Source organism: Hippichthys cyanospilos, chromosome 20 (genome assembly GCF_059441005.1).
Source record: "Hippichthys cyanospilos isolate Australia breed blue-spotted pipefish chromosome 20, RoL_Hcya_1.0, whole genome shotgun sequence".
NCBI lineage: Eukaryota > Metazoa > Chordata > Actinopteri > Syngnathiformes > Syngnathidae > Hippichthys > Hippichthys cyanospilos.
In genome coordinates this window covers 493,337-514,913 of record NC_142388.1, presented here as the reverse complement: position 1 = coordinate 514,913, position 21,577 = coordinate 493,337, and the positions used below count along the sequence as shown (strand labels likewise).

Here is a 21,577-nt window from a genome sequence, read left to right as displayed (position 1 = left end):
GCCTGCCGGCCTGGGGATCCCCGCAGCCGCGTGCGCCGCCGCAGTTTGCAGCAATGAGCTTCGCTTGGCTCATCCAGATTCGATTCAGGGCGCGCCGATGAGAGGTTTTGCAAACCAGTGTCAAACTTCCTCCTCCGAACGCAACATGGCCTGCCGCTCGGGGCGCACGCCCGGCGGGCTAGTGGGGGGGGGGGGGCCGAAAAAATAAAATAACTTGATCGCCTTGTAAATTCTTCAAATTTACCTCTGCGTTTCAATTAGAAATGTATTTTTTACAAACAATTTAAAGGCTGGTAGCCTTCCACTGGGTTTGATAGTTAGTCCACTCTGTGGAGTTCAATTGAAAGGCAAGTGGTGTTCCACAAGGTTCAATACTAACCCCTCTGAAAAATTGCTTTATGCCAATACAAGGAGGAAGGACTTATGGTTTTTCATTTGGTCGTTTTCCATGCTGGTCTTTTCCTCTAAAATATTTAATTATATCGTATTCTCTGATGCGCACTTTAAAGTATTCCCGTTTTTGCAGAAACTACGTACAGTATGTTCAAAAGTCCAGACCCCCAATCCTCGGTACAGAATATTTGCCTCGATGGCTACAACTAAATGTATTAACTGCTAATCAATTCTTTGAGCTCATTAAGTACTAGAGTAGTTCAATACTTTAGTTCCTAAAGTCCCTTACCTAAAGTCATGAATGACTTTAGTATTTAATCTCCTAAAGTAATATGTTTCTTTGCACTTAATCACCTACATTGATTTCAGTACATTATTACCTTAAGCAACGGATGACTTTGTGAATCAATGACTAATTGTTTTTCGGGGTACTTAGTAAGCTAGAGTCATCGATTATTGTAGTTCTTAATTAGTGGCCGAAAGAAATTGATTGTTTTGGTACTCAATAACCTAAAGTAGTTGATTACTCCTGTTACCTAATTACCCAAGTATTTAATTTGGCATTGGATGAGTTAATCCATTTTTTATAGTGATCAGCAGTGGCTTAGGTCGCTTGTTTTGTGGGGTTTTTTTCGGTCCAGCCCTGAACACGAGTCTAACAACCGCGCAGGGCCCTTTTTTTCGGTTTGTGGTTGTTCCCCGGAGGCCGCTATAGCGTTCGCGCTGGCCAATTAATCGGGCGCGCGAGTCTTTTGCCCCACGTACCCGAAAAGTTGCTTCGTCAGCTGGCGTTGGCGCAAACTTTGAATGTCCGTCAATTCATCCTCGCGGACGTTGAAGGATGACGCCGCAGCGTGTGACATTTGCTTCATCTCGCCGTCCTTATTAAAGCAAAGAGCACGTGGAAAAAGTTGCAAAGCGCCGGGGAAGAAGGCACCAAACCTGACCTCCCGTCTTTGATCCAATTAGCAGGCCCGGGCCTCATGACCGGCAATTACCTTGTGGGACACGTCCAGTTCTCCGTCTTGAGAGCCCGTTTTAAGGGTCGGCGTCTCACCTGGGATTCGACGGCACTTTTAGCGGCTATTGTTTCAGTCTGAAAAAGGGCGGCCTCTCAGCTTGCCATTCAAGAACCACTGAATCCCGGGTCCGGTCCGGTCCGGTCCGGTCCGGCCCGCTGTTTATCGGAAACCACACAGCAGATTGAAATTGGAGACCTTTGCGTGGGCTGCTCCCGCCTTTAATTTGGAGCACTTTGAGGAATCAATTAATATTCCCCTCCATCCGTCCCTTGGCGCTCAAGGTCTTTTTTTTGTACAAAGCTTGTCATTAATAAAAGCAGACATTCAATTAGCCGGCAAAGCTTGAGTGCCAGTTTTGTCATAACGCTTTTTCCGTTGCTTTGTCGGCGCTGGCAAAAAGCGGACCCGTTGCATTCACCTCATCGTCCCCACCTTCCGGACTCTCGCTAATTCCTACAAATTAGGATGATTAATCAATCGGAGCAGGTCAACTCATGGGCTTGGATTTCGAAAGGCGCGTTCCGTTTCAGAACATTGGGGGTAAAATGCGAAATTTGCCTTTTCTCATCCATCTACTCTTGTGTTCGGCAACATTTCGACACTTGTGACGCCTTATTGGTCCGGCCCACTCGGGAATGGATTTTCCTCGATGCGGCCCGCAAACGCCAATGAGTTTGAGCGATACCATCTGATAGTTTTCTTTGGGGCCGATATCGGACTGATATCGATTACCGATCGGGACGGCCCTAAAACCTAAGCGCCAAAGTGCAGCGTAGGTGTCGAAAAACGGTTTTGTTTGAACATTTAACGTTCCGTGGTACTCATTTTTCATGAAGATGCTGACGCAGCACTTTGTGCGACGCCCTTTGACGCGCTCCGTCCTTTGCCGTCCTTTGACGCGCTCCGTCCTGTCGGGCCAGCGTCACCCGCGCTCCGAACGGATCCGGCGCCGGCCTTCTCCCCCGACCCGGAGCCGCCCCGGCCGCCAAAACGAACTTCTCGAATGTCGTCGGGCCTTCAAACAATATTCTGAAAGCAAAGTCGAGCGAAAAGGGGCGGGGGGGGGAGATCAATCCGCGTCACTTTTCTCCTCGCCGGGTTATGGGAAAATTGATTTGCCAAACAAAGCATTTTGGACTCGTTGGCGATCCATTAGCCTCCATTGAGCATTTTGTTTAACATCGGATTTTCATCACAGAGAAAATGCAGCGTCCTCAATACGGTGAGCCGGGGCTTTACCATTTCCCGTTTCTTTGTTCTTGCTCGGAAAGTGCTGACCGACAATCGGGAGGGAGGAAGGTCGCCTTTCAAACCCGAGGAAAATATTAGGGGAGGGGTCGGCGCCGGAAGAGTGTTCTTCGTTATGAATCCAAACATAACGACGGCTCGGATTCCCGACTTGCGGGTACGCCCCGAAAAATGACATTATCGAGTCAAAGTTATTTTATATTGGCAACTTAACAACAAATTTGACCAGGCCGTGACATTATTTCAATTTCTTTTCCCGGAGTTCCCGGGCGGGCGCGACTATCGCTTTGCGCCCCTCACGCTGTTTCCAGCTAGCGCTAAGGGGTTCGCTCTGGCCCCGCCCCCCCGATAATGTATCACGCCTCCCTCAAGGCCGGGCCCCCTCGACCTTGTCTCATTCGCCGAGGGCGTCTTAAGCCAAAGAACCCCGATCCCGAGTAGCCCGCTCCTCCGTCTTTTAACACCCCTTTAATGTCATGCGTGAAATATGGAGTCATTAGGCGATATTAAAACACTGCTGACAAACTAATTAACGAGGGACATTAAACAGGGCGGCCTTGATTAATCCGCTTTAAAGAATAAAACGAATACGCATTTACCGCTAGTCTTAAATTGGGAGAAATCACTCCGGTGTGTATCGGACCTCAAGGGCAAGCGAAAGTCGGCGGTCCCCCTTTACCCCCAGAAGTTCTTTTTGTGGGTATTTGCACTTAAGCGGAAGTCAAGCAAGTTGACGTTTCGATGTTGTCCGTTGCACACCACGTGTGTGTATGTATGTGTACAAAACATCAGATATGGAAAATCCTCCCAAAGATGGCTGCTTTTTTAGCAGCCAATCAAATCGGCCGGCCACTTAGTTGGTTTCACTTTTTTTTTAATTTGTTTCAGGCACCGTTTTTTTATGTTTTAGACTAAAATGTAACCTGTATAAACGCCGTAAAAAAAGGATTAACAGTCGTTGATTTGTATTGCATTTTTCTTTTTTAATGTAAAAAAGGATCCAGGTTTAGGTATGTTGTTGCGAACATGTTTCCCTTTCATAGGGGGGGTTGGCAAAATATAATTGAGAAGCGCTGGTGCAAGGTACACGGAGTGACGTAAAAAAAACTGTCACAAACTGACACCACCACCAGTCATATTTTCAGTACACACATGTTCACGTCATTAGATGATAATCTCATCTACTACGCAGGAAAATTTGACAATTATGATCGTGGCTGTAATGCTGAACATTGCTGTCGTATTTGTTGCTTGATCGTTCGGGATGGATGGATGAGACGCCGTCCCATCTTAAAAACATTGCTGCTCCTTGAGTAGAAATTGTCTTGTAAATGTCGCCCTCAAGTGGTCAAAATTATCTAACGCCTATTAAGTTTGGCAAAGCGACCCCCCCCCCTCCCCCCCAGCAAACTTCACAAAAGCAAGCTTGTATAGTTGCTTCTGAAACGTAAGTTCCAGTCGACCTTTTATCGAATGAATTCTCGGCTCTTGTTTGTCTCTTTTGAGGCTCCGTAGTTTGTCTTAATGTTTCGTCCTCCATTTGCGCTAAGCTAAAAATGACTCGATGGTGCCGAAATTCAAACAGCAATCGCATACGTTTTCGATTTAAAAGTAAATTAGACGTAAAGCAAATTAACTGCAGTTAAAGACGGGGAATGGAGTCGATTACCGGAAGTCGTCCCCCAAAACACGCGACGTCACTTCCCAATCGTGCTTGCCGCCGCCGCTTTCACATCCACTCCAACCGACGGGCGCACAAAATACCCCGAAGATAAAAGTGCACAAGCGCGTGTCCGAGTGCTATTTTTGCGAGCCGCCAGTGCGGGGAATAGGATTTTGTCGGGACCTTGTCGGTTTATGCGCCGCTATGGCGTAGCTCACCTTTTGAGGCGAGCGAGCGAGCTAGCTAGCTAGCTAGCTAGCGAGCGTTAGCCCCTTGCTCATCGAGGGAGGCCCCGGCCGAATGTGAGCACAAAGGCAAGCGGCCCGCACGCCTCTCTCGGGAACAATGTATCCTTCGTGGGGGAACTTCGGTGCGCCCCAGTCGCAGAACTACGGGGCGGGCGGCCCGCGAAAGCCCCCGCCGACTTTCGGCTCCTTCCAGCCCTCGTCGAGCGGCTCCGCGTTCTCCAGCTTGCAGGAGCAGCATCTCCAGCAGATGCAGCAGCTGCAGATGCTGCACCAGAAGCAGCTCCAGAACGTGCTCCACCACGGCGGCGGCGGCGGCAGCGTCCCGCCGTCCTACGGCGCCGGCGGCGGAGGAGGACCCCCACCGGGTGGATACTCCGCGTGGCAGTCGACGGATGCGGCCCCCTTGGATCGCGGCCCCGGCTCGCAGTGTCACATCAAAGGCGACGGCGTCAACACTCAACCGGACTACTCGCAGCCTCCGCCTCCGCTTCCCTCTCTCAAGATTGAGTCCAAAGGGGCTCCTCCTCCGTCTGAGCCCCAGTCAGCCAAACCTCCCGACGCCAACAACGCAAAAGCCAAAAACTCCACTGGGAAAGACAACGATAGCTCCAGTTTGCAGGTAATGTGCAACAAACCTCCATCCTTTGCCGCTCTAAAATCAATAACGTGAAGGAGCTCGAGGTTTACATATCTACTATTAGTTTTCCTTCAACGTTTGATAAATTTATACTAAGTTTCTTGCCTGTCCCATACTTTGGAACGCTGCCCGATCTTCTTTTGAGCTGTGAAATGTGAACAGTTGTGCAGCAATCTCTGTATGGGCACCGCGCCGATGCAAATGAAAAAATTCTCCCAAAAGAAAATTCATTCGCCCCGAACCCTTTACTGGGCACAGCGACCGCTCTCGGCTGATAGTCTAAACAGGCAAAACGCCCGTAACAACCATTGCTTGATTTCCAACGTACTCAATTTCTCATAAAAGCCTGAAATGTCTTGCCTGTTCAGGACTTAAAAATAGAAAAACCTGTGCCATCGTTCGTTCTGATGTGTATGTTGCTGCAAGATTTTCCAACCCGTCGGACCTATACCGGAATCTTTCATCACGTTGCCGTAAAGCAGGCCAGCTGTATTTTGGTAGCTAATGCTAGCTACCCTTTGGCTAACATGGCAAGTCAACTTAGATTGTTGCAGAAAGAGCGCTAAAATATGAAAATAAGCACAAGTTGTTTTATCTTCTGCTAACGGAGGTATTTTCTCTCAAACGTTCACAAATAGGCCAGTCTGTGAATGTTGTCACACAAATAGTTGTTGGTACAACGAATGTATTTACAGCATTACATACTTAAGTACGACAGGCATGACGTGTATCTTAAGAGCGTTGGTATATACAGTACGACTCGTCAATGTTCACACAGGATCAGCAGCAACTTTGGTACCAGCAGCATCTGGAGAACCTACAGAAGCTGAGACAAGAGAAAGCCAAGCAGGCTCAACAGACTCCGCAAACTCCAAATAACGCAGAGCCCCCCAAGAGCCACACCGCGCAGCCGCCCCCGCCGTCCGACCCTCCCAACGGCGCGCCGCCTCCGCCTCCTCCCACGGAGGAGCAGCCGGCGCCGCCTCCGCCTCCCGAGGTGAGCTCGCGCGGCCCCGCTTCCGCCGCTTGCGCTCGGCGGCAACGCTCCTCCAATCCCTCCCGCCGCGTCTCTGCGTTGAAGCCCGACAACAAGGAAGACCCGGAGGAAGTGGCCCGACTCAAGCAGCTGCAGGCCGCGGCGGCTCAGTGGCAGCAGGTTCAGCAGCAGAGGGTCGGCTTGCATTATCAGGCTCTCATGCAGCAGCACGAAAAGCTTCAGCAGATTCTCGAGAAATACCAGCCGCTCATTCAGCAACCTGCAAACCTACAGGTAGGTGCCAAAAGACAGGAAACCACACGTGTGGTGATTTCTTGACACGGTGACTGCCAAACCAGTGACGACGTCTCCTTTCGCGTTATGTTTGCGCGTTTTCCGCACCGTGGATTTGAAACGCCGTCCTTCAACATAAAAAAGGGGGGCGGCGTGTAAGTTAAAGCACGATTCCCATCCGTTTTCCACAGCCGTTTCTACTCATAAGGGTCGCGGGCTTGCTGGTGCCTATCCCAGCTGACTTGGGCCAGTAGCTGGGGGACAACCTGAACTGGTTGCCGGCCAAGCGCGGGGCACACAGAGACCAGGAAGCCTTCACGCACCCGGTCGGAGCGAAGGACAATTTAGTATGTCCGTGACACCCGCCGTGCCCAGAGAGAACCCACAACAACACTAATCCACTTCATAGATGATTCAACAATAGAATTGACAGATGAATCGATTTTTTAAAGAATCTTGCGTATGCATAATGCAGTCAATCCCAGGCACCGCGGCGGGTCGCGTCATGTGGGCGCACCGCTTCGGGTAAGAGCGGAGACACAACGTAGCGATGGCTTTTTTGTAAACCTGCTCTTTCCTGCTTCCTTTGCAGTCATTGACGGCCGATATGCAGCTGAGGCATTACCAAATGCAAAAGCAGCAGTTCACCCCTCTATTCCAAGAGTGGGAGCTTACCTTCAGGCTGTGGTTCGAGCAGTTCCAGACGTACCCGCACAAAGACCAGCTGCATGACTATGAGAACCAGTGGAAGCAGTGGCAGGATCAGATGAATGCCACCAACGCCCACATCGACGAGACCATCGCCACCCTCACGGCCATGGTGCCCTATGCCGCCATGCAGTATACCAACGCGGCCATGGGCCAATATGGTCCCTACCCTGGCCAAGACATGTCGATTCCGCCGCCGCCAATCACGCAGCCCCCGCCGCCGGTGACTCAGCCGCCCTCAACAACACTTCCTGCGGGTGCCGCCTCTCTCATTTCCCAAGGTCCGCCGCCGGGCCCTCCGCCGGGTCCGCCGCCGGGCCCTCCGCCGGGTCCTCCGCCCGGCCCTCCGCCGGGTCCTCCGCCCGGTCCGCCGCCGGGTCCTCCGACAGGCCCGCCGCCGGGTGATCCTTCGGGGCCTCCGCCCGGTCATCCGCCGGGTCCTCCGCCCGGTCCACCTCCGCGCACCCCGGCCGCCGGACCTCCGCCCGGCGGAGGCGGCCCCGCTGGAATCGGACCCGGTTGCCCCGTCAATATTCCGCCACCAAACTTCAACAGCATGGGGGGTCCAAGGTCAGTACCCATATCTGTCAACAGTTACTTACGCCCATTTGAATGTGCATTTTGTCGCTCAGGAGAACTACGCTTCCTGTCGTCTCATCATTTAAATGTGTTTTTTAACCTTGCCAGCGCAAACGACACCAGATTCAACCAGCCCATGCCGTTTGATGGACCTCCGAGATTCGATCAGCGTTTTGTACGTCCTCCTCCTCCGTTTCAGCCACCTCAACAACGCTTTGACCGTCCACCTAGGTTTAATCAACCAGGGACGCGTTTTGACGGGCCGCCGCCGCCACCACCTTTTGAGCAACCTCGCCAACGCTTTGACGGACCGCCTCGTTTTAACAAACCCGCTTCGCGTTTTGACGTGCCTCCTCCCGCATTTGACCAGCGCTTTGACGCTCCCCCCAAATTTGACCAACCGCCGCCGCCGCCGCCCACGTTTGGCCGGAAATCCAGGTTCGACCAGCCCCCCAAACACATTGGACCGCAGCCTCCCGTCGAAGGCCCGACGGAAACGCCGCAAAAACAGGAAGGGCCCCCACCTCAAGCCAAACAAGAGCCCAAACGAGCTGTTTTGGTGGATTCTTCTTTAAAATCAGTTGAGGTGCCTCCAACTGAAGGACAAAAGAATCGACCAAAATCTAGTCTCGCTTCCACCGACAAAGAAATGACAGAGGACTCTCTCGAAAACGTTGGATTTTTATTTACAGATAAACCAATCCCTCAAAGCCAAACTGCGAGCACAGAGGAAGATGATTCTATGGACATTTGCAACTCACCCAAACAGGTTGACGGTAATCCGGCCCCGCTTGCTGCCGCTACTCGTATGGAATCAAAAGAAGCTAGTTCACAAAATTGCTTCAAACCAAATGGCCCGTCGAAAAACGAGACCCCGCCGTCTACCTTTTCAGAGGCCCCCCTAAAACAACAGGAGAAGGAACGGCCGGCTCAATTGCCGTCAAGGCCGGAACTTGCGGGTCTCCCCCCTGGGAGAGGACAAGGTCACCCCCTAGGGCCTATGCGAGATGGTGGACGAGGACAGGGGCGGAGAGGATTCACAGATTTCGGGGGGCCGCCTGCGGGAGAGTCAGGCGCAGTGCCTCATGAATATATGCCTGCCGAGGAAGAGTTTTATGAGGAACAAGAGCAAGAGGAGTACGAGTGGCAGGATCCTTCGTATGCAGAGTTTGGTGACGAGGCGTCGGAGGAACCCGGTGAAGATATTTGGATGCCTGAGGACCATCACTTCGAGGCGGAAGAAGAGTATTACGAAGAATCGATGCAAGGACCTCCTACGGGTAGAGGTGGGCCAATGATGAGACGATTTCCCCCCATAACCCGAGGAGGTGGCCCTCTTGGTTTCGGAGAACCATCCATGGGAAGAGGGGGTCCTCCAATGGGTCGAGGCGGACCGGCAATGGGTCGGGGCGGACCGCCGATGGGTCGGGGCGGACCGCCGATGGGTCGGGGAGGACCGCCGATGGGTCGAGGAGGACCGCCGATGGGTCGGGGAGGACCGCCGATGGGTCGGGGAGGACCGCCGATGGGTCGGGGAGGACCGCCGATGGGTCGGGGAGGACCGCCGATGGGTCGGGGAGGACCGCCGATGGGTCGGGGAGGACCGTCCATGGCCCCGGGAGGACCGCCGATGGGTCGAGGAGAACATTCCATGGGCCCTGGACGACCACCGCTAAGTCGTGGTGGGCAGTCAATGGGCCGAGGAGAAACCCCCATCGGCCCTGGAGGACCACCGCTAGGTCGGGGTGGGCCGCCAATGGGCCGAGGGGGACCCCCAATGGGCAGGGGCGAGCCACCTTCGGGCAGGGAAGGATCTGATATTGCTACAGGTGGTCCACCCATGGGAAGAGGAGGTCCACACATGGGAAGAGGAGGTCTCCCCATGGGACGAGGCCATCCCCCAATGGGGAGAGGTGGTCCTTCGATGGACAGGGGAGGCCCGTCCATGGGGAGAGGCGGTCCTCCGATGGGGAGGGGAGGTCCGCCCATGGGGAGAGGAGGTCCGCCCAGGGGTAGAGGCGGTCCGCCCAGGGGTAGAGGCGGTCCGCCCATGGAAAGGGGGGAACCACTGGACGGTGAATGGGAAGAAACCGAGCAGGCCGAGTACTTTGACGAAGATGAACGTTGTTGGGGAGATGGGAAGCCTCCAATGAGAGGCATGAGACCCCCGTTTCAGTCTGACCGCGGTCGCCCACCACGCGGCCATCCTGGTTTTATGCGGGGTCGAGGTCCGCCGCCGCGTTTGACGCGTGGGCCAGCGGACGATGAGTCATTTGGCTACGGTACGGATTCTGCCGACATGGACCAATCGGATTCTTACATGTACCAAGGCGATGATCCTCGTGACTTAATGCACCCAGGTGCAGGAAGGGACAGGTGGCCACAACCTCAAGAAACGATGGATCCTGATGAGGAACGGTTTTACCGCGAACAGATGGCACGCGAAGAGGATTGGCAGCCGCCCTACGGCGGACGACCCCCGATGCCGCACGAGATGAAAGAAAGGGGCGGCGGAATGAGACGACGACCCATGGGTCGCGGGACGGCGAGAGGCGCCGCGCGGCCGGGTGCGCCACACGAACGCGAAGAAGGCCGCGCTTTCGGTTTCATGGAGGACTACGGAGAAGATGACTTTTACAGGAGGCCGCCCCATTTTGACGAGCCTCCTCGCGAGGGCCGCTTCTTTGGGGGCGATTGGGACAGAGAACGTTCTCCGCCGGCCAGGGACTACCCGCCGGCACCGCCCTCAGAGCGCTACCGGGACGATCGCTGGCTCGAGGAAAGAGAGCGAGGTCCGTCGCGCCCGTTTGATGAGTACGACCGAAGAAGGGGCGATAACAGAGATCGCGATTTCATGGACGAACCGTCGTCCCGAACGGAAGGTCCGGGCGGTCCTCCGGAATGGGATCGGCCATCGAGGTTTGAGCCGCAGACGGAGAGCATTTTCCCCGCCTATCGCGACCGCGGCGACGAGCCTCCTTTGGACGGACCCCCGCTCCAAAACGAACCCGGCAAAAACCTGTCGGAGAACTCCGCCGAGCAGCAGGGAGCAAACGTGCTGGCTCTTTCGCAGCAGCAGCACGAAATCATCCTGAAGGCTGCCCAGGAGTTAAAACGGATGAGGTAGGTTCCGTCTCGCGCGCGGGCAAAACGCGGTCGCCTTGCGTCTCAACGTCTGTGAACTTTGCTCGGTTAGGGAAATGCAAGAGGGGAAGTCCGAAACGGCGTCTCAGCACACGCCGGCCGACTCTCTGAGCAACCTCCCCGCGGGGCTGCTGGGTTTGGAGATCCCACCTGAAGTCCGAAATGCGCTCAAGGTAACAATTGTGTTCATTCCGCGCAAACCTCCCTCGTTACACTCGAATCGTCTTTCTTGAATGCGCGACAGGGCATGAACACAACTGCTCGGGTGGCTCCGACTCAGTCCTGGGATGCCAACGTCGCCTCGTCCGCGCCCGCCGTTCTTCAGAAGACCGTGGATTATGCCCACGGACACGGTATGCGGCGGCCGCCCCTTTGTCTTTAAAGGTTTGCCGCTTCGCGGCGGTAATCATTGAATGAATCTTTTAGAACCGGGCACGACCGTGGAGAGGATTCCTTATGGGGAGAGGATTGTGTTGAGGCCCGACCCGGACAGGTGCTATGACAAAGGTAGCTTTCCTCATTGCGTATGTAAAAAGCCGGGTTCCTTCTATAATCTCGCCATGCGTTTTTCGTACCGTGCTCCCAGAACCTCTGCGAGATCCTTACAGCAGGGATCCCTATTACGACAGACGACCCGACCCTTACGCGGACCGCCGGGAGTACGGTCGAGAGCGGGAATTCTACAGAGAAAAGCCTCCGCCGGAATATGAAAGAGAGCGATTCGGAAGGGAGCGCTATCCCCCGAGGGAACGAGACGACAGGTAGCGCCCGCTCGGCTCCTCTTCCCCCAATGTTTTCGCCGTCCGCTTAATACCGTTTTGTTTGTTTTAAATCCAAGCTCGCGATTGATGGTTGACGAAAGGTACCGCGAGCCGGGTTGTGAGTTGGATTGATTGAAAACGACCGGGTGAAACACTTGCCTTTTGCATGGCCGCAGGCCCCCCCATCGTCCGGTCTACCGGGAAAGAGAAAGCGACTTTCGAGAGAGGGACCGAAGCGGCAGCCGCGATCGGGAGGATCCTTTCGGCAGGCCCGGCTTCGACAGGCCGCCTTTCGAGCGCGGCGGGCCCGAGCGCTACGGCCATACCGGCCCACCTTTCGGTGAGTTTCCAAAGCCCTTTCGTTGCGCCGTACGCGACGGCGGTAGCTCCGCTCAGGAACGCCTCCTTACGACAAATTCAAAACACTTACAAAAGAGAATTCGGGTTTCGAAAGGCGACGTCGTCGGCGTAGAATAATGACGCACTGGACACCGGCGCGTGCTCGAACAAGACTCCCGACTAACTTTGTACACGTTCGCACAAAAAGACGTACGTGACATTCCGCTTTGGGCTGTCGCGTGGTGAGCACTTTAGCTAGTGGGCATGACCGCAAACTAAACTTAAGTCAATTTGAATGCTCAATATGATCCAAAAATAAAGATTATTGCTCCCCAACCCTTTTAAATGATGCCTAGATTACTGGAAATGTAAAATAAGAATGACCTCAAAGGCCGACAAAGGCAGACAAAAGAACCACATTGGTGTCGTCAGCTGCTACAGTTAATGTGTCTTTTCTTATTTTGGTTTTATCCTTTACAGAATGTATTGTGAACTCCATGATTATTGTGCTCATCAGGGTTTTAGGAGCCTTTTTTGAGGGTTGGAACAGATTAGGCTATTTACATGTTCAAAGCGGCCGGCTCTCCTTATGAAAAATCCGTAAGCAAACGGCTCCCGGAACAAATGAATTTCCTAAGTAGAGGCTCAACTGCATTTGACACGTCGACAAGAATTGACAAGAAGGTGAACTTCACCCAATCTCGTCCGATAGACAGAAGAAGTTACCCGGAAGACCGAGGGCCTCCATCCGGCCCGCCGCTTGTACGCCCTCCGCAGCCGGCGCCGCCCGTAGAGAAGAAGCCCGAAATCAAGAACGTGGACGATATCCTCAAACCGCCCGGAAGGCTGTCGCGCCCCGAGAGGGTATTTATGGCCGCCGCCCCTGTGGTGAGAGAGATGGCCTCCTTTTTAGTGCTCATTCTCACGCCGCTGTCTTGACAGATCGTCATTATCATGAGAGGGCTTCCCGGGAGCGGAAAAAGCCACGTCGCCAAGCTCATACGGGTGAGTGGGGCGAGGAGGAGCCGAGGAGCTAGAGCCAAGGAAACCTGATACTATTTCCTCCTTCAGGATAAAGAGGTGGACTGTGGCGGCGCTCCACCGAGAGTTCTGGTTTTGGACGACTATTTCATGACTGAGGTGGAGAAGGTCGAGAAAGACCCCGACACGGGCAAAAGGGTCAAAAGGAAGGTGAGCGCTACCCCCCCCCCCCCCCCCCCCCCCCTCGGGCGATCTTGTCAAGACGCCGGTGTAATAGGACTTTCACCTTTAGAAAGCGACCGCCGAAATGTAAGCGTCGCTCGGCGTTGGCATTTTTGAAAAAACGAGACTACAGAAGACTGGAAACACTCGGGCAATAACAAAACGTCCTTCAGGTCCTGGAGTACGAGTACGAGCCGGAGATGGAGGCCACGTACCGCAGCAGCATGCTGAAGACGTTCAAGAAGACGCTGGACGACGGCTTTTTCCCTTTCATCATATTGGACACCATCAATGACAAGGTCAACCATTTTGACCAGTTCTGGAGCGCGGCCAAAACCAAAGGTTTCGAGGTACGCCGCTTGAGCGAAGGGACGAAAAGCGGTCGCCTCCCGAGTTCCGCGCTGACATCGCTTCTCTTTCGCCAAGGTGTATATCGCCGAAATCGGCGCGGACACTCACACGTGCGCAAAGAGGAACGCCCACGCGCGCACGCTCAAGGATATAACCAAGGTCTGAAACGGAATGAAAGGATGCCAAAGAGCCTTTTGGGGGGGACAATTTGCTGACGGCCCGTCTCTCGCGCAGATGTCCAACAACTGGGAGTCCACGCCTCGCCACATGGTCCGCTTGGACGTGCGAGCGCTGCTGCAGGACGCCGCTATCGAGGAGGTGAGCCCTTCTTATCTTTCGACCAAAGGGGGGCCGCCGCTGAAACGGCCGGCTGCTTTCTCAGGTGGAGATGGAGGACTTCAACCCCGAGGATGAGCCCAAGGAAGCCAAGCGAGAGGAAGAAGAAGAGGGGGATCTGGTAAGACATGGCGCACTCTTACGTTGGGAGGGACGCCGCGAGAGGAACGGCGGAACCTTTCATACTGGTTCATAGAAATTTCAGTCTTGTTTCAAGACGGCTTTGACAAGTATATGCAAATGTATCGACTTCAAAGTTAAACGCCGTCAACTAAGACGCGAGTTTTCCACTGGTATGTTGTGCCTAAAGAAATGACTTCTCATGAACAAATGAGTCAGGTATCATATGCTAATTTCAATAATTGGGGCTCTATTTTTTGGTACTGTGTTTTATTGTCAGTAATGTCTGGAGATAGTTTTCTGCGATTGGATGAGGATGTGCATATCGACCATTCCACATGAAAACCAGTCGCGTATCGCATGTGCTATCGTATATCTGTACCATATACCCTATTTTCCAGACGATAAGCTGCACCGGTATATAAGCAAAAAATTGAGCAAAGTCATTTTCTCACAGATAAGCTGCACCGGACTTTAGGCAAAAAGATGGTTTATGGAAGGTTTTTTTTTTTTTTTTAATGGCCTGCTTACGGCTATCGTCAAGAGACTGAACATGCCTGCATGTTTAGCACCAAGCTATTTATAGAAAATGGGCGGATATTTTCAACGTAACAGCAGAATACTGCAGCCTTAAATAGCAGCTCAAACTCAAAATCAACACTTCAGTAGTCTCCTTCTGGCTCCCTTTCTTTCATTGCCTGACCATTTTAGTATACTATTTCCTATATATATTATTATATTGCACGTGATTTGTATATACAAACATATATATATATATATATATATTTATATATATATGTGTATTTATAAAGTATGTATACACACACACACACACACACACACACGCACACACTGGGTGTCTCCTGGTGGCTAGCAGAAAAACAAAAACAAAAGAAAAAGACAGATAAGACACACTGCACAATAAGCCACTAGCTTCAAATCATGAGAGAAAAGTAAAAAAAGAGGGTATGTTGTTTTTCAAGTGATTTAGTGTCTTTCTACCAACTATCTGCTTCATTTTGATAGTCCATGTTGTGGTACTGGTCTTTTTTGGGCTTTGCTCCTTTCAGGTGGGAATATTGTTTTTTAGTCAAAGCTTCCAAGGCCCGGAGCAAGCGATTGAAACCAATGTTCAATTTGTGCTTTGTATTGAATGTACACCTTTGCCTGTCATCCCGTCCTATCTTTCCTCTTGGTCCAAAGTATTTTACCATCAACTTCGGAAGGAAATGTTGCCCTAATAACCGTTGTGTCCTTCCAAATAGTGATACACGCCTAAAACTCTTATATAACTTTGATACGTTTTTGTCACAGCACCCCTTAATGTGAGCTTGAGGCAAACAACACACACACACACACACACAGTAACCGGGATGAGGTAAGACCTCTGGCGGGGCTCAACAATTGCACTGGATTGTAGCATCTCATACTTAGCGGCCTCTTGCATGCATATTGTCCAAAAAGTGACAAAAAAAGGTTCAATACTATGCTATCACCTTAAAAATGTTGATGAACTAGCCAAATGCGAAATGCCCGTTAAAGATTCATGGTTTCCTTGTGTTTTGAACAGTATGACAGTCCATAAATCTCATTTTGGGGTCATATTAACAAAAGTCAACTTTTGACATCTGCTGAAGCCGTTTATTCTTTCGCGTGACGATACAACAAATGGAAAACAGAAGAGCTCGCTTCAGCACTCATTTGGAATCGTTTCAGGTTTATAGCACACACAAAAAAAAAAAAACCACCTTCAACTAAGACTCCACTAGTACAAGGTCCTTCTTTCAACATTCTCCTTCTTCCCTTTCACCTTGCACCCAGGTAAATCCCTGAAAAGTTTCATTTCAAAGTCCCGGATCCACATACTGTATGAAAGCCAACGACGATGTTTTGGCGAAGCGTGTTGCGAGGTTTAATGGAAGCGGCTGAAACGCTCCTTCCATGTTTTTGATCAAATTGCGCAAAGTCGGCGGCTACTCCGCAGGGCGCGCAAGCCCGATTTGCACGAAAGTCTTGCGGTTCAAAAATGCAGTCTGCCACGCTTCCAATGTAGCGTCAATTGGCTAACCCCGTGGGCGTGTCCTTCGTACCGGACGTCATTTCCTCTTCGACGCATGAATGGCGCTGGCCGGCGGGGTCGTCTCAATATCGTTCCGCTGTCGGCTCGCGGACGGACGCTGATGACAAAAAAACAACCAGTTGGATTTGAAGAGCGTTTCAACACGGCCCCAGCGCAACATGACATTTCTCGCGCCGGCTCGTGCGTCATTCCACGAATCGATGGCGGCCGCGACAAATGCGTTTTTCAATGTTGGGCCATATTTTTCCAATTGGCTACACGCGTTTGAGGATTTTTAATTCCAACCTAAAGACGGGAGTAGCCTCACGTGTACAACTTTTCTTTTTTTTCAGCCGCAGTTCCTTTGAGAAAACCAAGGGCTCCTGTTTTCGTATTCACTGCCGCGTATCTGACAAGCTTCCGTTTGCTAGCGTTTCGTTGCTTCCGATAAGCGGCAAACGTCCACGAGGACGGAGCATTCGGCTTTCGGGTGCACCTTTCGACCGTTGCTTTTGTTCCGGGCTTATTTTCCAAAAACCGCTGTCATAACAGTCGCACTATATGGTTTTCGCGTGTTTACAAACTGTCCTTGTCTTATCTGCCAATATCTTATTGTCCTTTTCTTCAAGTGGAAAAACAAAATGTTGTAGGGAATCAGCCATCAAATATTTCCTCTATATATCTCATATCAATTTCGACTGCTTCGCGGTATGCTATTTTGTGTTGTTTCAGCCCCATAAATTGTTCGGTCAGACCAAGTGACATCAGAAGCACACGCGCATATTTGAGTTTTGTGCACTCGGCGAGTCTGTTTCGAGTTGAATGAGTTAAATTGATGAAACGACGCGGCTTTTGGAGGCGTTTCTGCATCGTGTACCGAGTGGCGTGCCGCCGCAGTTATTTGGGGGGGGGGGCAATGTACAGAAATGCTGAAAGTTTCAATGCTTTGTACTTTTTGAGACGAATTGAATATTCGTTTGTGGAAAAGCCCTGAAAGGCGTGGGCGCAATCGGACCCTCGCGTTTAACGTCCTTTCCTATCTCCCGGTCCATTGTTCAAACTCCTCCACGGGGAGTCATCTTCGGATCCGTCCGCTTTGTTTGGAACGGAGCGGTGCGGTGCGGTGCGGGGAATATTGAGAGAGAGAGAGAGAGCATTTTCCAGGCTCCTCACCAATAAGAAATGTGCTATTTTTTGTGGCACTTCTAAATATCTTTTCATTTTTGGATATGTGGCCATCTTGCACCCATTCCAGAGACGTGCAACTTGACTTTTTGTGCTTAACATCGTCGCTCTAACAGTTGTCCTCCCGGCGATGATTTTGTCAAATTGCGATTTGCACATAAATGGTGCATGCTTTGTATGCTCTTTGTTTTGTTTTTATGCTGCATAAGGCAAGCTTACAAGCTTTAATACTGAATGACATAAAGCCAGTCGAGACCAAAAAAAAAAATAGTGTGATAAAATGTCTTACAAAGAAAACTATCCAAACAACATTTGAAATGAGCGTGGATTTGTCGAGGATATTGCCGAAAGTCAGCAAATTTTCTATTGTGTTTGCATGCCAGTGTCATTTTCCATTTGTACTGCTTCCGTTCGACTCAAGCTCATCAACCAGAAACCATCTCTTTTCTTTTCTTTTTTTTTTTTTTCCCCTTGTCATTGTCTCTCCCCTCCGCCTGGTACTGCCGAGATGTTTAACTTGTGCAGTGTCTCTTTGCATAATCTAGGGCTACATTCCAAAAAGCAAATGGGAGATGGACACTTCGGAAGCAAAACTCGGTAAGTTGAGCTCACGTAACCTCGCGCGTTCCCTGATTTGTGATGGTAACCCTGTTGCTGACAGAGATGACAAACCGTTGAAAAAAACAAAGCTATATCGTTGCCACGCTGTACCAAGGTTTTCCCGACTTTCATTTGGACCAATGCCGATGTCTTTTCTCGTCCGTGCCGACAGTTTTGCGTACACGCAGAATGACAAGCATAATTTATACGGAAGTGCATAGTAACCCTAGTACGCGTGTGAGCCAGAGTTCCGTAAACGCCTGAGAAAGTCTGTCGCTAACTTTGGCTCGCCGTTCCCGCACGTGGACGCTAAGTACGTACCGTAAAAAAAAAAAAAAAAAAAAAAAAGTGCTTCATTTCAATATACCGTAATTCAAATACAAATGAAACTTCACCGATAAATGAACAAACTATTCTTTCTTTGTGCACCAATAATACGATGAGACCATTTCAAAGCCTCGTCGTGTCGGCCCAACGAGGGAAGTTGGAACTGACAAAAAGGAGGCATACAGCAAAGGCGTATTGTCATACATATTGCCATATATTGGGCGATGTGTAAAAAAAAAGTCATTGGCATATGCCATAATTCCCAAAATCTTAAGACACGCTTTTTTTGAAGCAAAAACGAAGGCCAAACGTGTGGGTGCGTCCTATAAACCGGGAGCTTAAAATTTTGATTTAAAAAAAAAAAAAAGACTCCGCGTTTTATACACGTGTAACCGGTACCGTGTCGCACACGGTAACATGGAAAATACCCCAAGTGTCCTACACACCGGCGCATCTTCCGTTTGGGCAATGACGGTACCTAACGGGCGAAGGCTCTCGGAGATAACGGCTCTCCTCTAGCAATGGGGATGGTGGATTTGCGCCGACAAGAAAGGAGGGATCGGGGGAAACGTCAGCCGGGATTTCTTCCTTTCCGTTTGCGCTTTCACCTCGACCTTTGTCTGCGAGCAAACCATTCCCTCCCGCGTTTGGCGCCGCTCGAGTCGGCCTCGTCCGTCGGACGGAGACTTAAAAGGCGCTCCGTGACCTCGCCGGCCGTCATGCGCAGACGAGACCGCTCTCGCTTATCGCCGATAAGTTCCGGCGTGATTTTTCTCGGGCGCCGGCCGACCTAAACGCCGGCGGTGCTTTTCCTCAGACAAGCTGGACGGTTTGGGAAGCGGCAGCAAGAGGAAGCGCGACGGCGTCCACGTGGCGGGCATGGAGGACTTCCTCCAGCTGCCCGACGACTACGCCACCCGGAAGTCGCAGCCGGGAAAGAAGAGGGTAAGCCGCCGCTCGCTTCTCCGCCTTTCCTCCGGCGCGGACAAAAAGCTGGCGCTCCCCCCCGGCCGGGGCCCCGAGTGGCCCTGAGCTCAGTCGCCCCGCCCCCCGCCCGGCCCGGCGTCTTCCTTTTGGGTTCGCGTCATTCCTGCCGCTTGTTTTTCAGGTGCGATGGGCCGATCTGGAAGAGCAGAAGGACGCCGATCGCAAGCGCGCCATCGGCTTCGTGGTGGGCCAGACGGACTGGGAAAAAATCACCGACGACAGCGGCCGCCTCGCTCAGAAAGCGCTCAACCGCACCAAATATTTCTAACGGACGGGATCCTCGTTCTCCGCCCGGGTACGTCAGGCTACCGCCGCGCCTCCGTTTGCGACCCGGGCGCCCAAATGGGACGGCGCTCGGTCCCAAAGAAGGCAAAAAAAAAAGGCTGTCTTGCGCGACCGAGGGTGCCAGGTCCACAAAGGAGTCAAAAAAACTTGAAACTCTTGAAAGGCTTCGGCTTGAGTACAAAAACGGGCTTTCTCCTACTTTGTGAAAGGGTAGGGCGTCAAACACGCCGGCGGGCGGGTGCCATCCGGCCCGCGAGATGACTTTACAATATAAAGTATAAACATTGTTTTCATTATATGTCGACCTTGAAACGCCGTAGGATTATTAGTAATGTTGAATGATTAATAGTCAAGCGTTTTGGACGGTACTAAAAAAAGAACCCTGAATGAAAAGCTGTACCGTCATTTGATGGGCAAGCGCAAACCTCCGCGACGGAGCTAAAGGCCAAACCGGGGGCTGGCCGTACCGCCGCGCTCAAACCCAAGGAAAAGGCGGCTAATTTTTCACGTCTCGGATTCCCGACGCGGGCCGGATGAGATTCGGCCGAGTCGTCCTTTGACATCAAAACCGAGACTTGACGCTTGTTTTTCTTTTGTTTTGCAGGCGTTGGGACTGCGCGACGGCAGATTCTTCAATCGTTTGTTTTCCTCGGACAGCGCTAGCTCAACTTGGTTGTTTTTTGTTTTGTTTTGGTTTTTTTTTTTAGGTCAGAATTTGAGTAGTTACTGTGTATTCCGGCACGTTTCGTTGATGTTTTATATCTGTGAGAGGACCATATTGACTGTAAGAAGACAATAAAGTTTCACACGCTTTCAAAGGTTGCTTCGCAGTCCCGTCGGCGCTTTTCGCCGCTTCCCCTTGAGGACCGAAGTGGACTTACCCCGCGGCGGATTCCGGAAAGCGCGGGGGGCGCTCGGCCAGTCGGCAGTCGGAATTTAGCCTTTGATTTTTCAAACTTTCGAGTCCTCCCGTGATTCCCGGACGGACCAAGAGAAACGCGGAGGATGGGAACGGACGCCAAGGTCGTTAGTTTGCCTCGGAGGAATAGCCTCCGCCCCGCCCCGCCCCGCCCCGCCCCCCGCCGCAAAACGTTGAAGCCAAGCGGCCTGTGGGATGCTGGTCCCAAGTTGGACTCGCGGCGGTGTAGCGCATTCCTCCGAATGTCTTCTTCAGCCTTTTCTGTTTTTTACCTGAGCCGATGCTTTAATCCGGCGTGTGATTCTAGGGCCCGCCCTTCATCTTCATCTTCATCTTCCCGCTCCAACACCAAGTCGGAAGAGCCCGAGTCCACCCCCCCCCCCAGACTCCCTTTTTATGAGGAGGCAAACGTTTCCGTCCCCAAAGAGCGGAGGAACTTGTTGGGATTTTCCGAGGGATCGACCGCTCGTCGGCGCTTGGGACCGGGAGAAAAAAAACTGGCGCCGAGTGTGAAGAAAATGCCGTCCTTTGTTTTTGCCGTCCTCGCCGAGCCCGTCCAATAAATTTCATCCGCTTGGAAAGCCTCCTTCCCTTTTGACCCGGCCAACATTTTTATCGCGGCATCCTCGCGCGGATGGGAAAGGAGCGTAACCGCGCCGCGCGGTGGAAAGAAGCGAGGAAGGATCCGGGCGTAGCTTTTTCAAAGGACGGCGCCCCAGCGCTTGGACCGCCATTGCCGGTTTTTGTCCGAGGACGGACGCGGAGCCGCGGGGAAAGAAGACCATCCTTGCGCCCGGCCTCCGCTTTTCTCAATGGCTATTAAAGGTTGGACAAGCTTGGCCTCGTGTCTTTTCTTGGCAAGTCCGGGTGTCGAATCATCGAACGGCTTTGCCGCCGTCCATTTTCTTGTCCGGGCAAAGCGCATGAGAACTTTGCGCGTCGCTGACCTGCGCGCAGGCTCTCCGTGTTGTATCCAGAAAATGTTCCGGCCCCCCAAACAAGGCTTGGGCGAGCGCCCGCCCGCCCGCCCGCCCGCCCGCGTTGGGTGGGTACCGGCCTTATTTTGTGCTTTCAAATGCTTGCTGCCGATTCCGGCAACCCAAACAAAAGAAAAAAAAAAAGCTTGTCGCCGTGGCGGTTGGTGTTAAACTGCAGCACTTGGGTGACTGCAAATTAGCTTCAAAAAAAACAAA

At 52.1% G+C, this 21,577-nt stretch overlaps 1 protein-coding gene across 4 annotated transcripts; it reads left to right on the top strand.

The window, feature by feature from the left end:
* Positions 1–4,347: 4,347 nt before the first annotated feature.
* On the top strand, positions 4,348–21,223 carry ylpm1 (YLP motif containing 1). Of its 4 annotated transcripts, XM_088403424.1 has the most exons (22): positions 4,348–5,193; positions 5,990–6,208; positions 6,293–6,481; positions 7,074–7,759; positions 7,877–10,891; positions 10,965–11,085; positions 11,157–11,265; positions 11,339–11,419; positions 11,499–11,673; positions 11,751–11,774; positions 11,850–12,013; positions 12,725–12,876; positions 12,955–13,017; positions 13,084–13,203; positions 13,389–13,565; positions 13,642–13,725; positions 13,801–13,884; positions 13,949–14,023; positions 17,812–17,863; positions 19,011–19,138; positions 19,302–19,475; positions 20,070–21,223. In XM_088403424.1, the coding sequence occupies exons 1-21, from the start codon at positions 4,672–4,674 to the stop codon at positions 19,446–19,448; spliced, it is 6,387 nt and encodes a 2,128-aa protein (XP_088259550.1). In that variant the 5' UTR covers positions 4,348–4,671; the 3' UTR covers positions 19,449–19,475; positions 20,070–21,223. The 4 variants fall into 4 exon arrangements, with proteins under 4 accessions (XP_088259550.1, XP_088259551.1, XP_088259548.1 ...); XM_088403425.1 differs by lacking the exon at positions 11,751–11,774; XM_088403422.1 differs by lacking the exon at positions 17,812–17,863.
* Positions 21,224–21,577: the final 354 nt, after the last annotated feature.

Bases quoted from the DNA above. Each gene is read 5' to 3' on its own strand.
- ylpm1 (XM_088403422.1), top strand. From the start codon at position 4,672: ATGTATCCTTCGTGGGGGAACTTCGGTGCGCCCCAGTCGCAGAACTAC. The intron at 6,209-6,292 runs GTGAGCTCGCGC...TCTGCGTTGAAG, and splicing joins CGCCGCCTCCGCCTCCCGAG to CCCGACAACAAGGAAGACCC. The intron at 11,086-11,156 runs GTAACAATTGTG...AATGCGCGACAG, and splicing joins AAGTCCGAAATGCGCTCAAG to GGCATGAACACAACTGCTCG.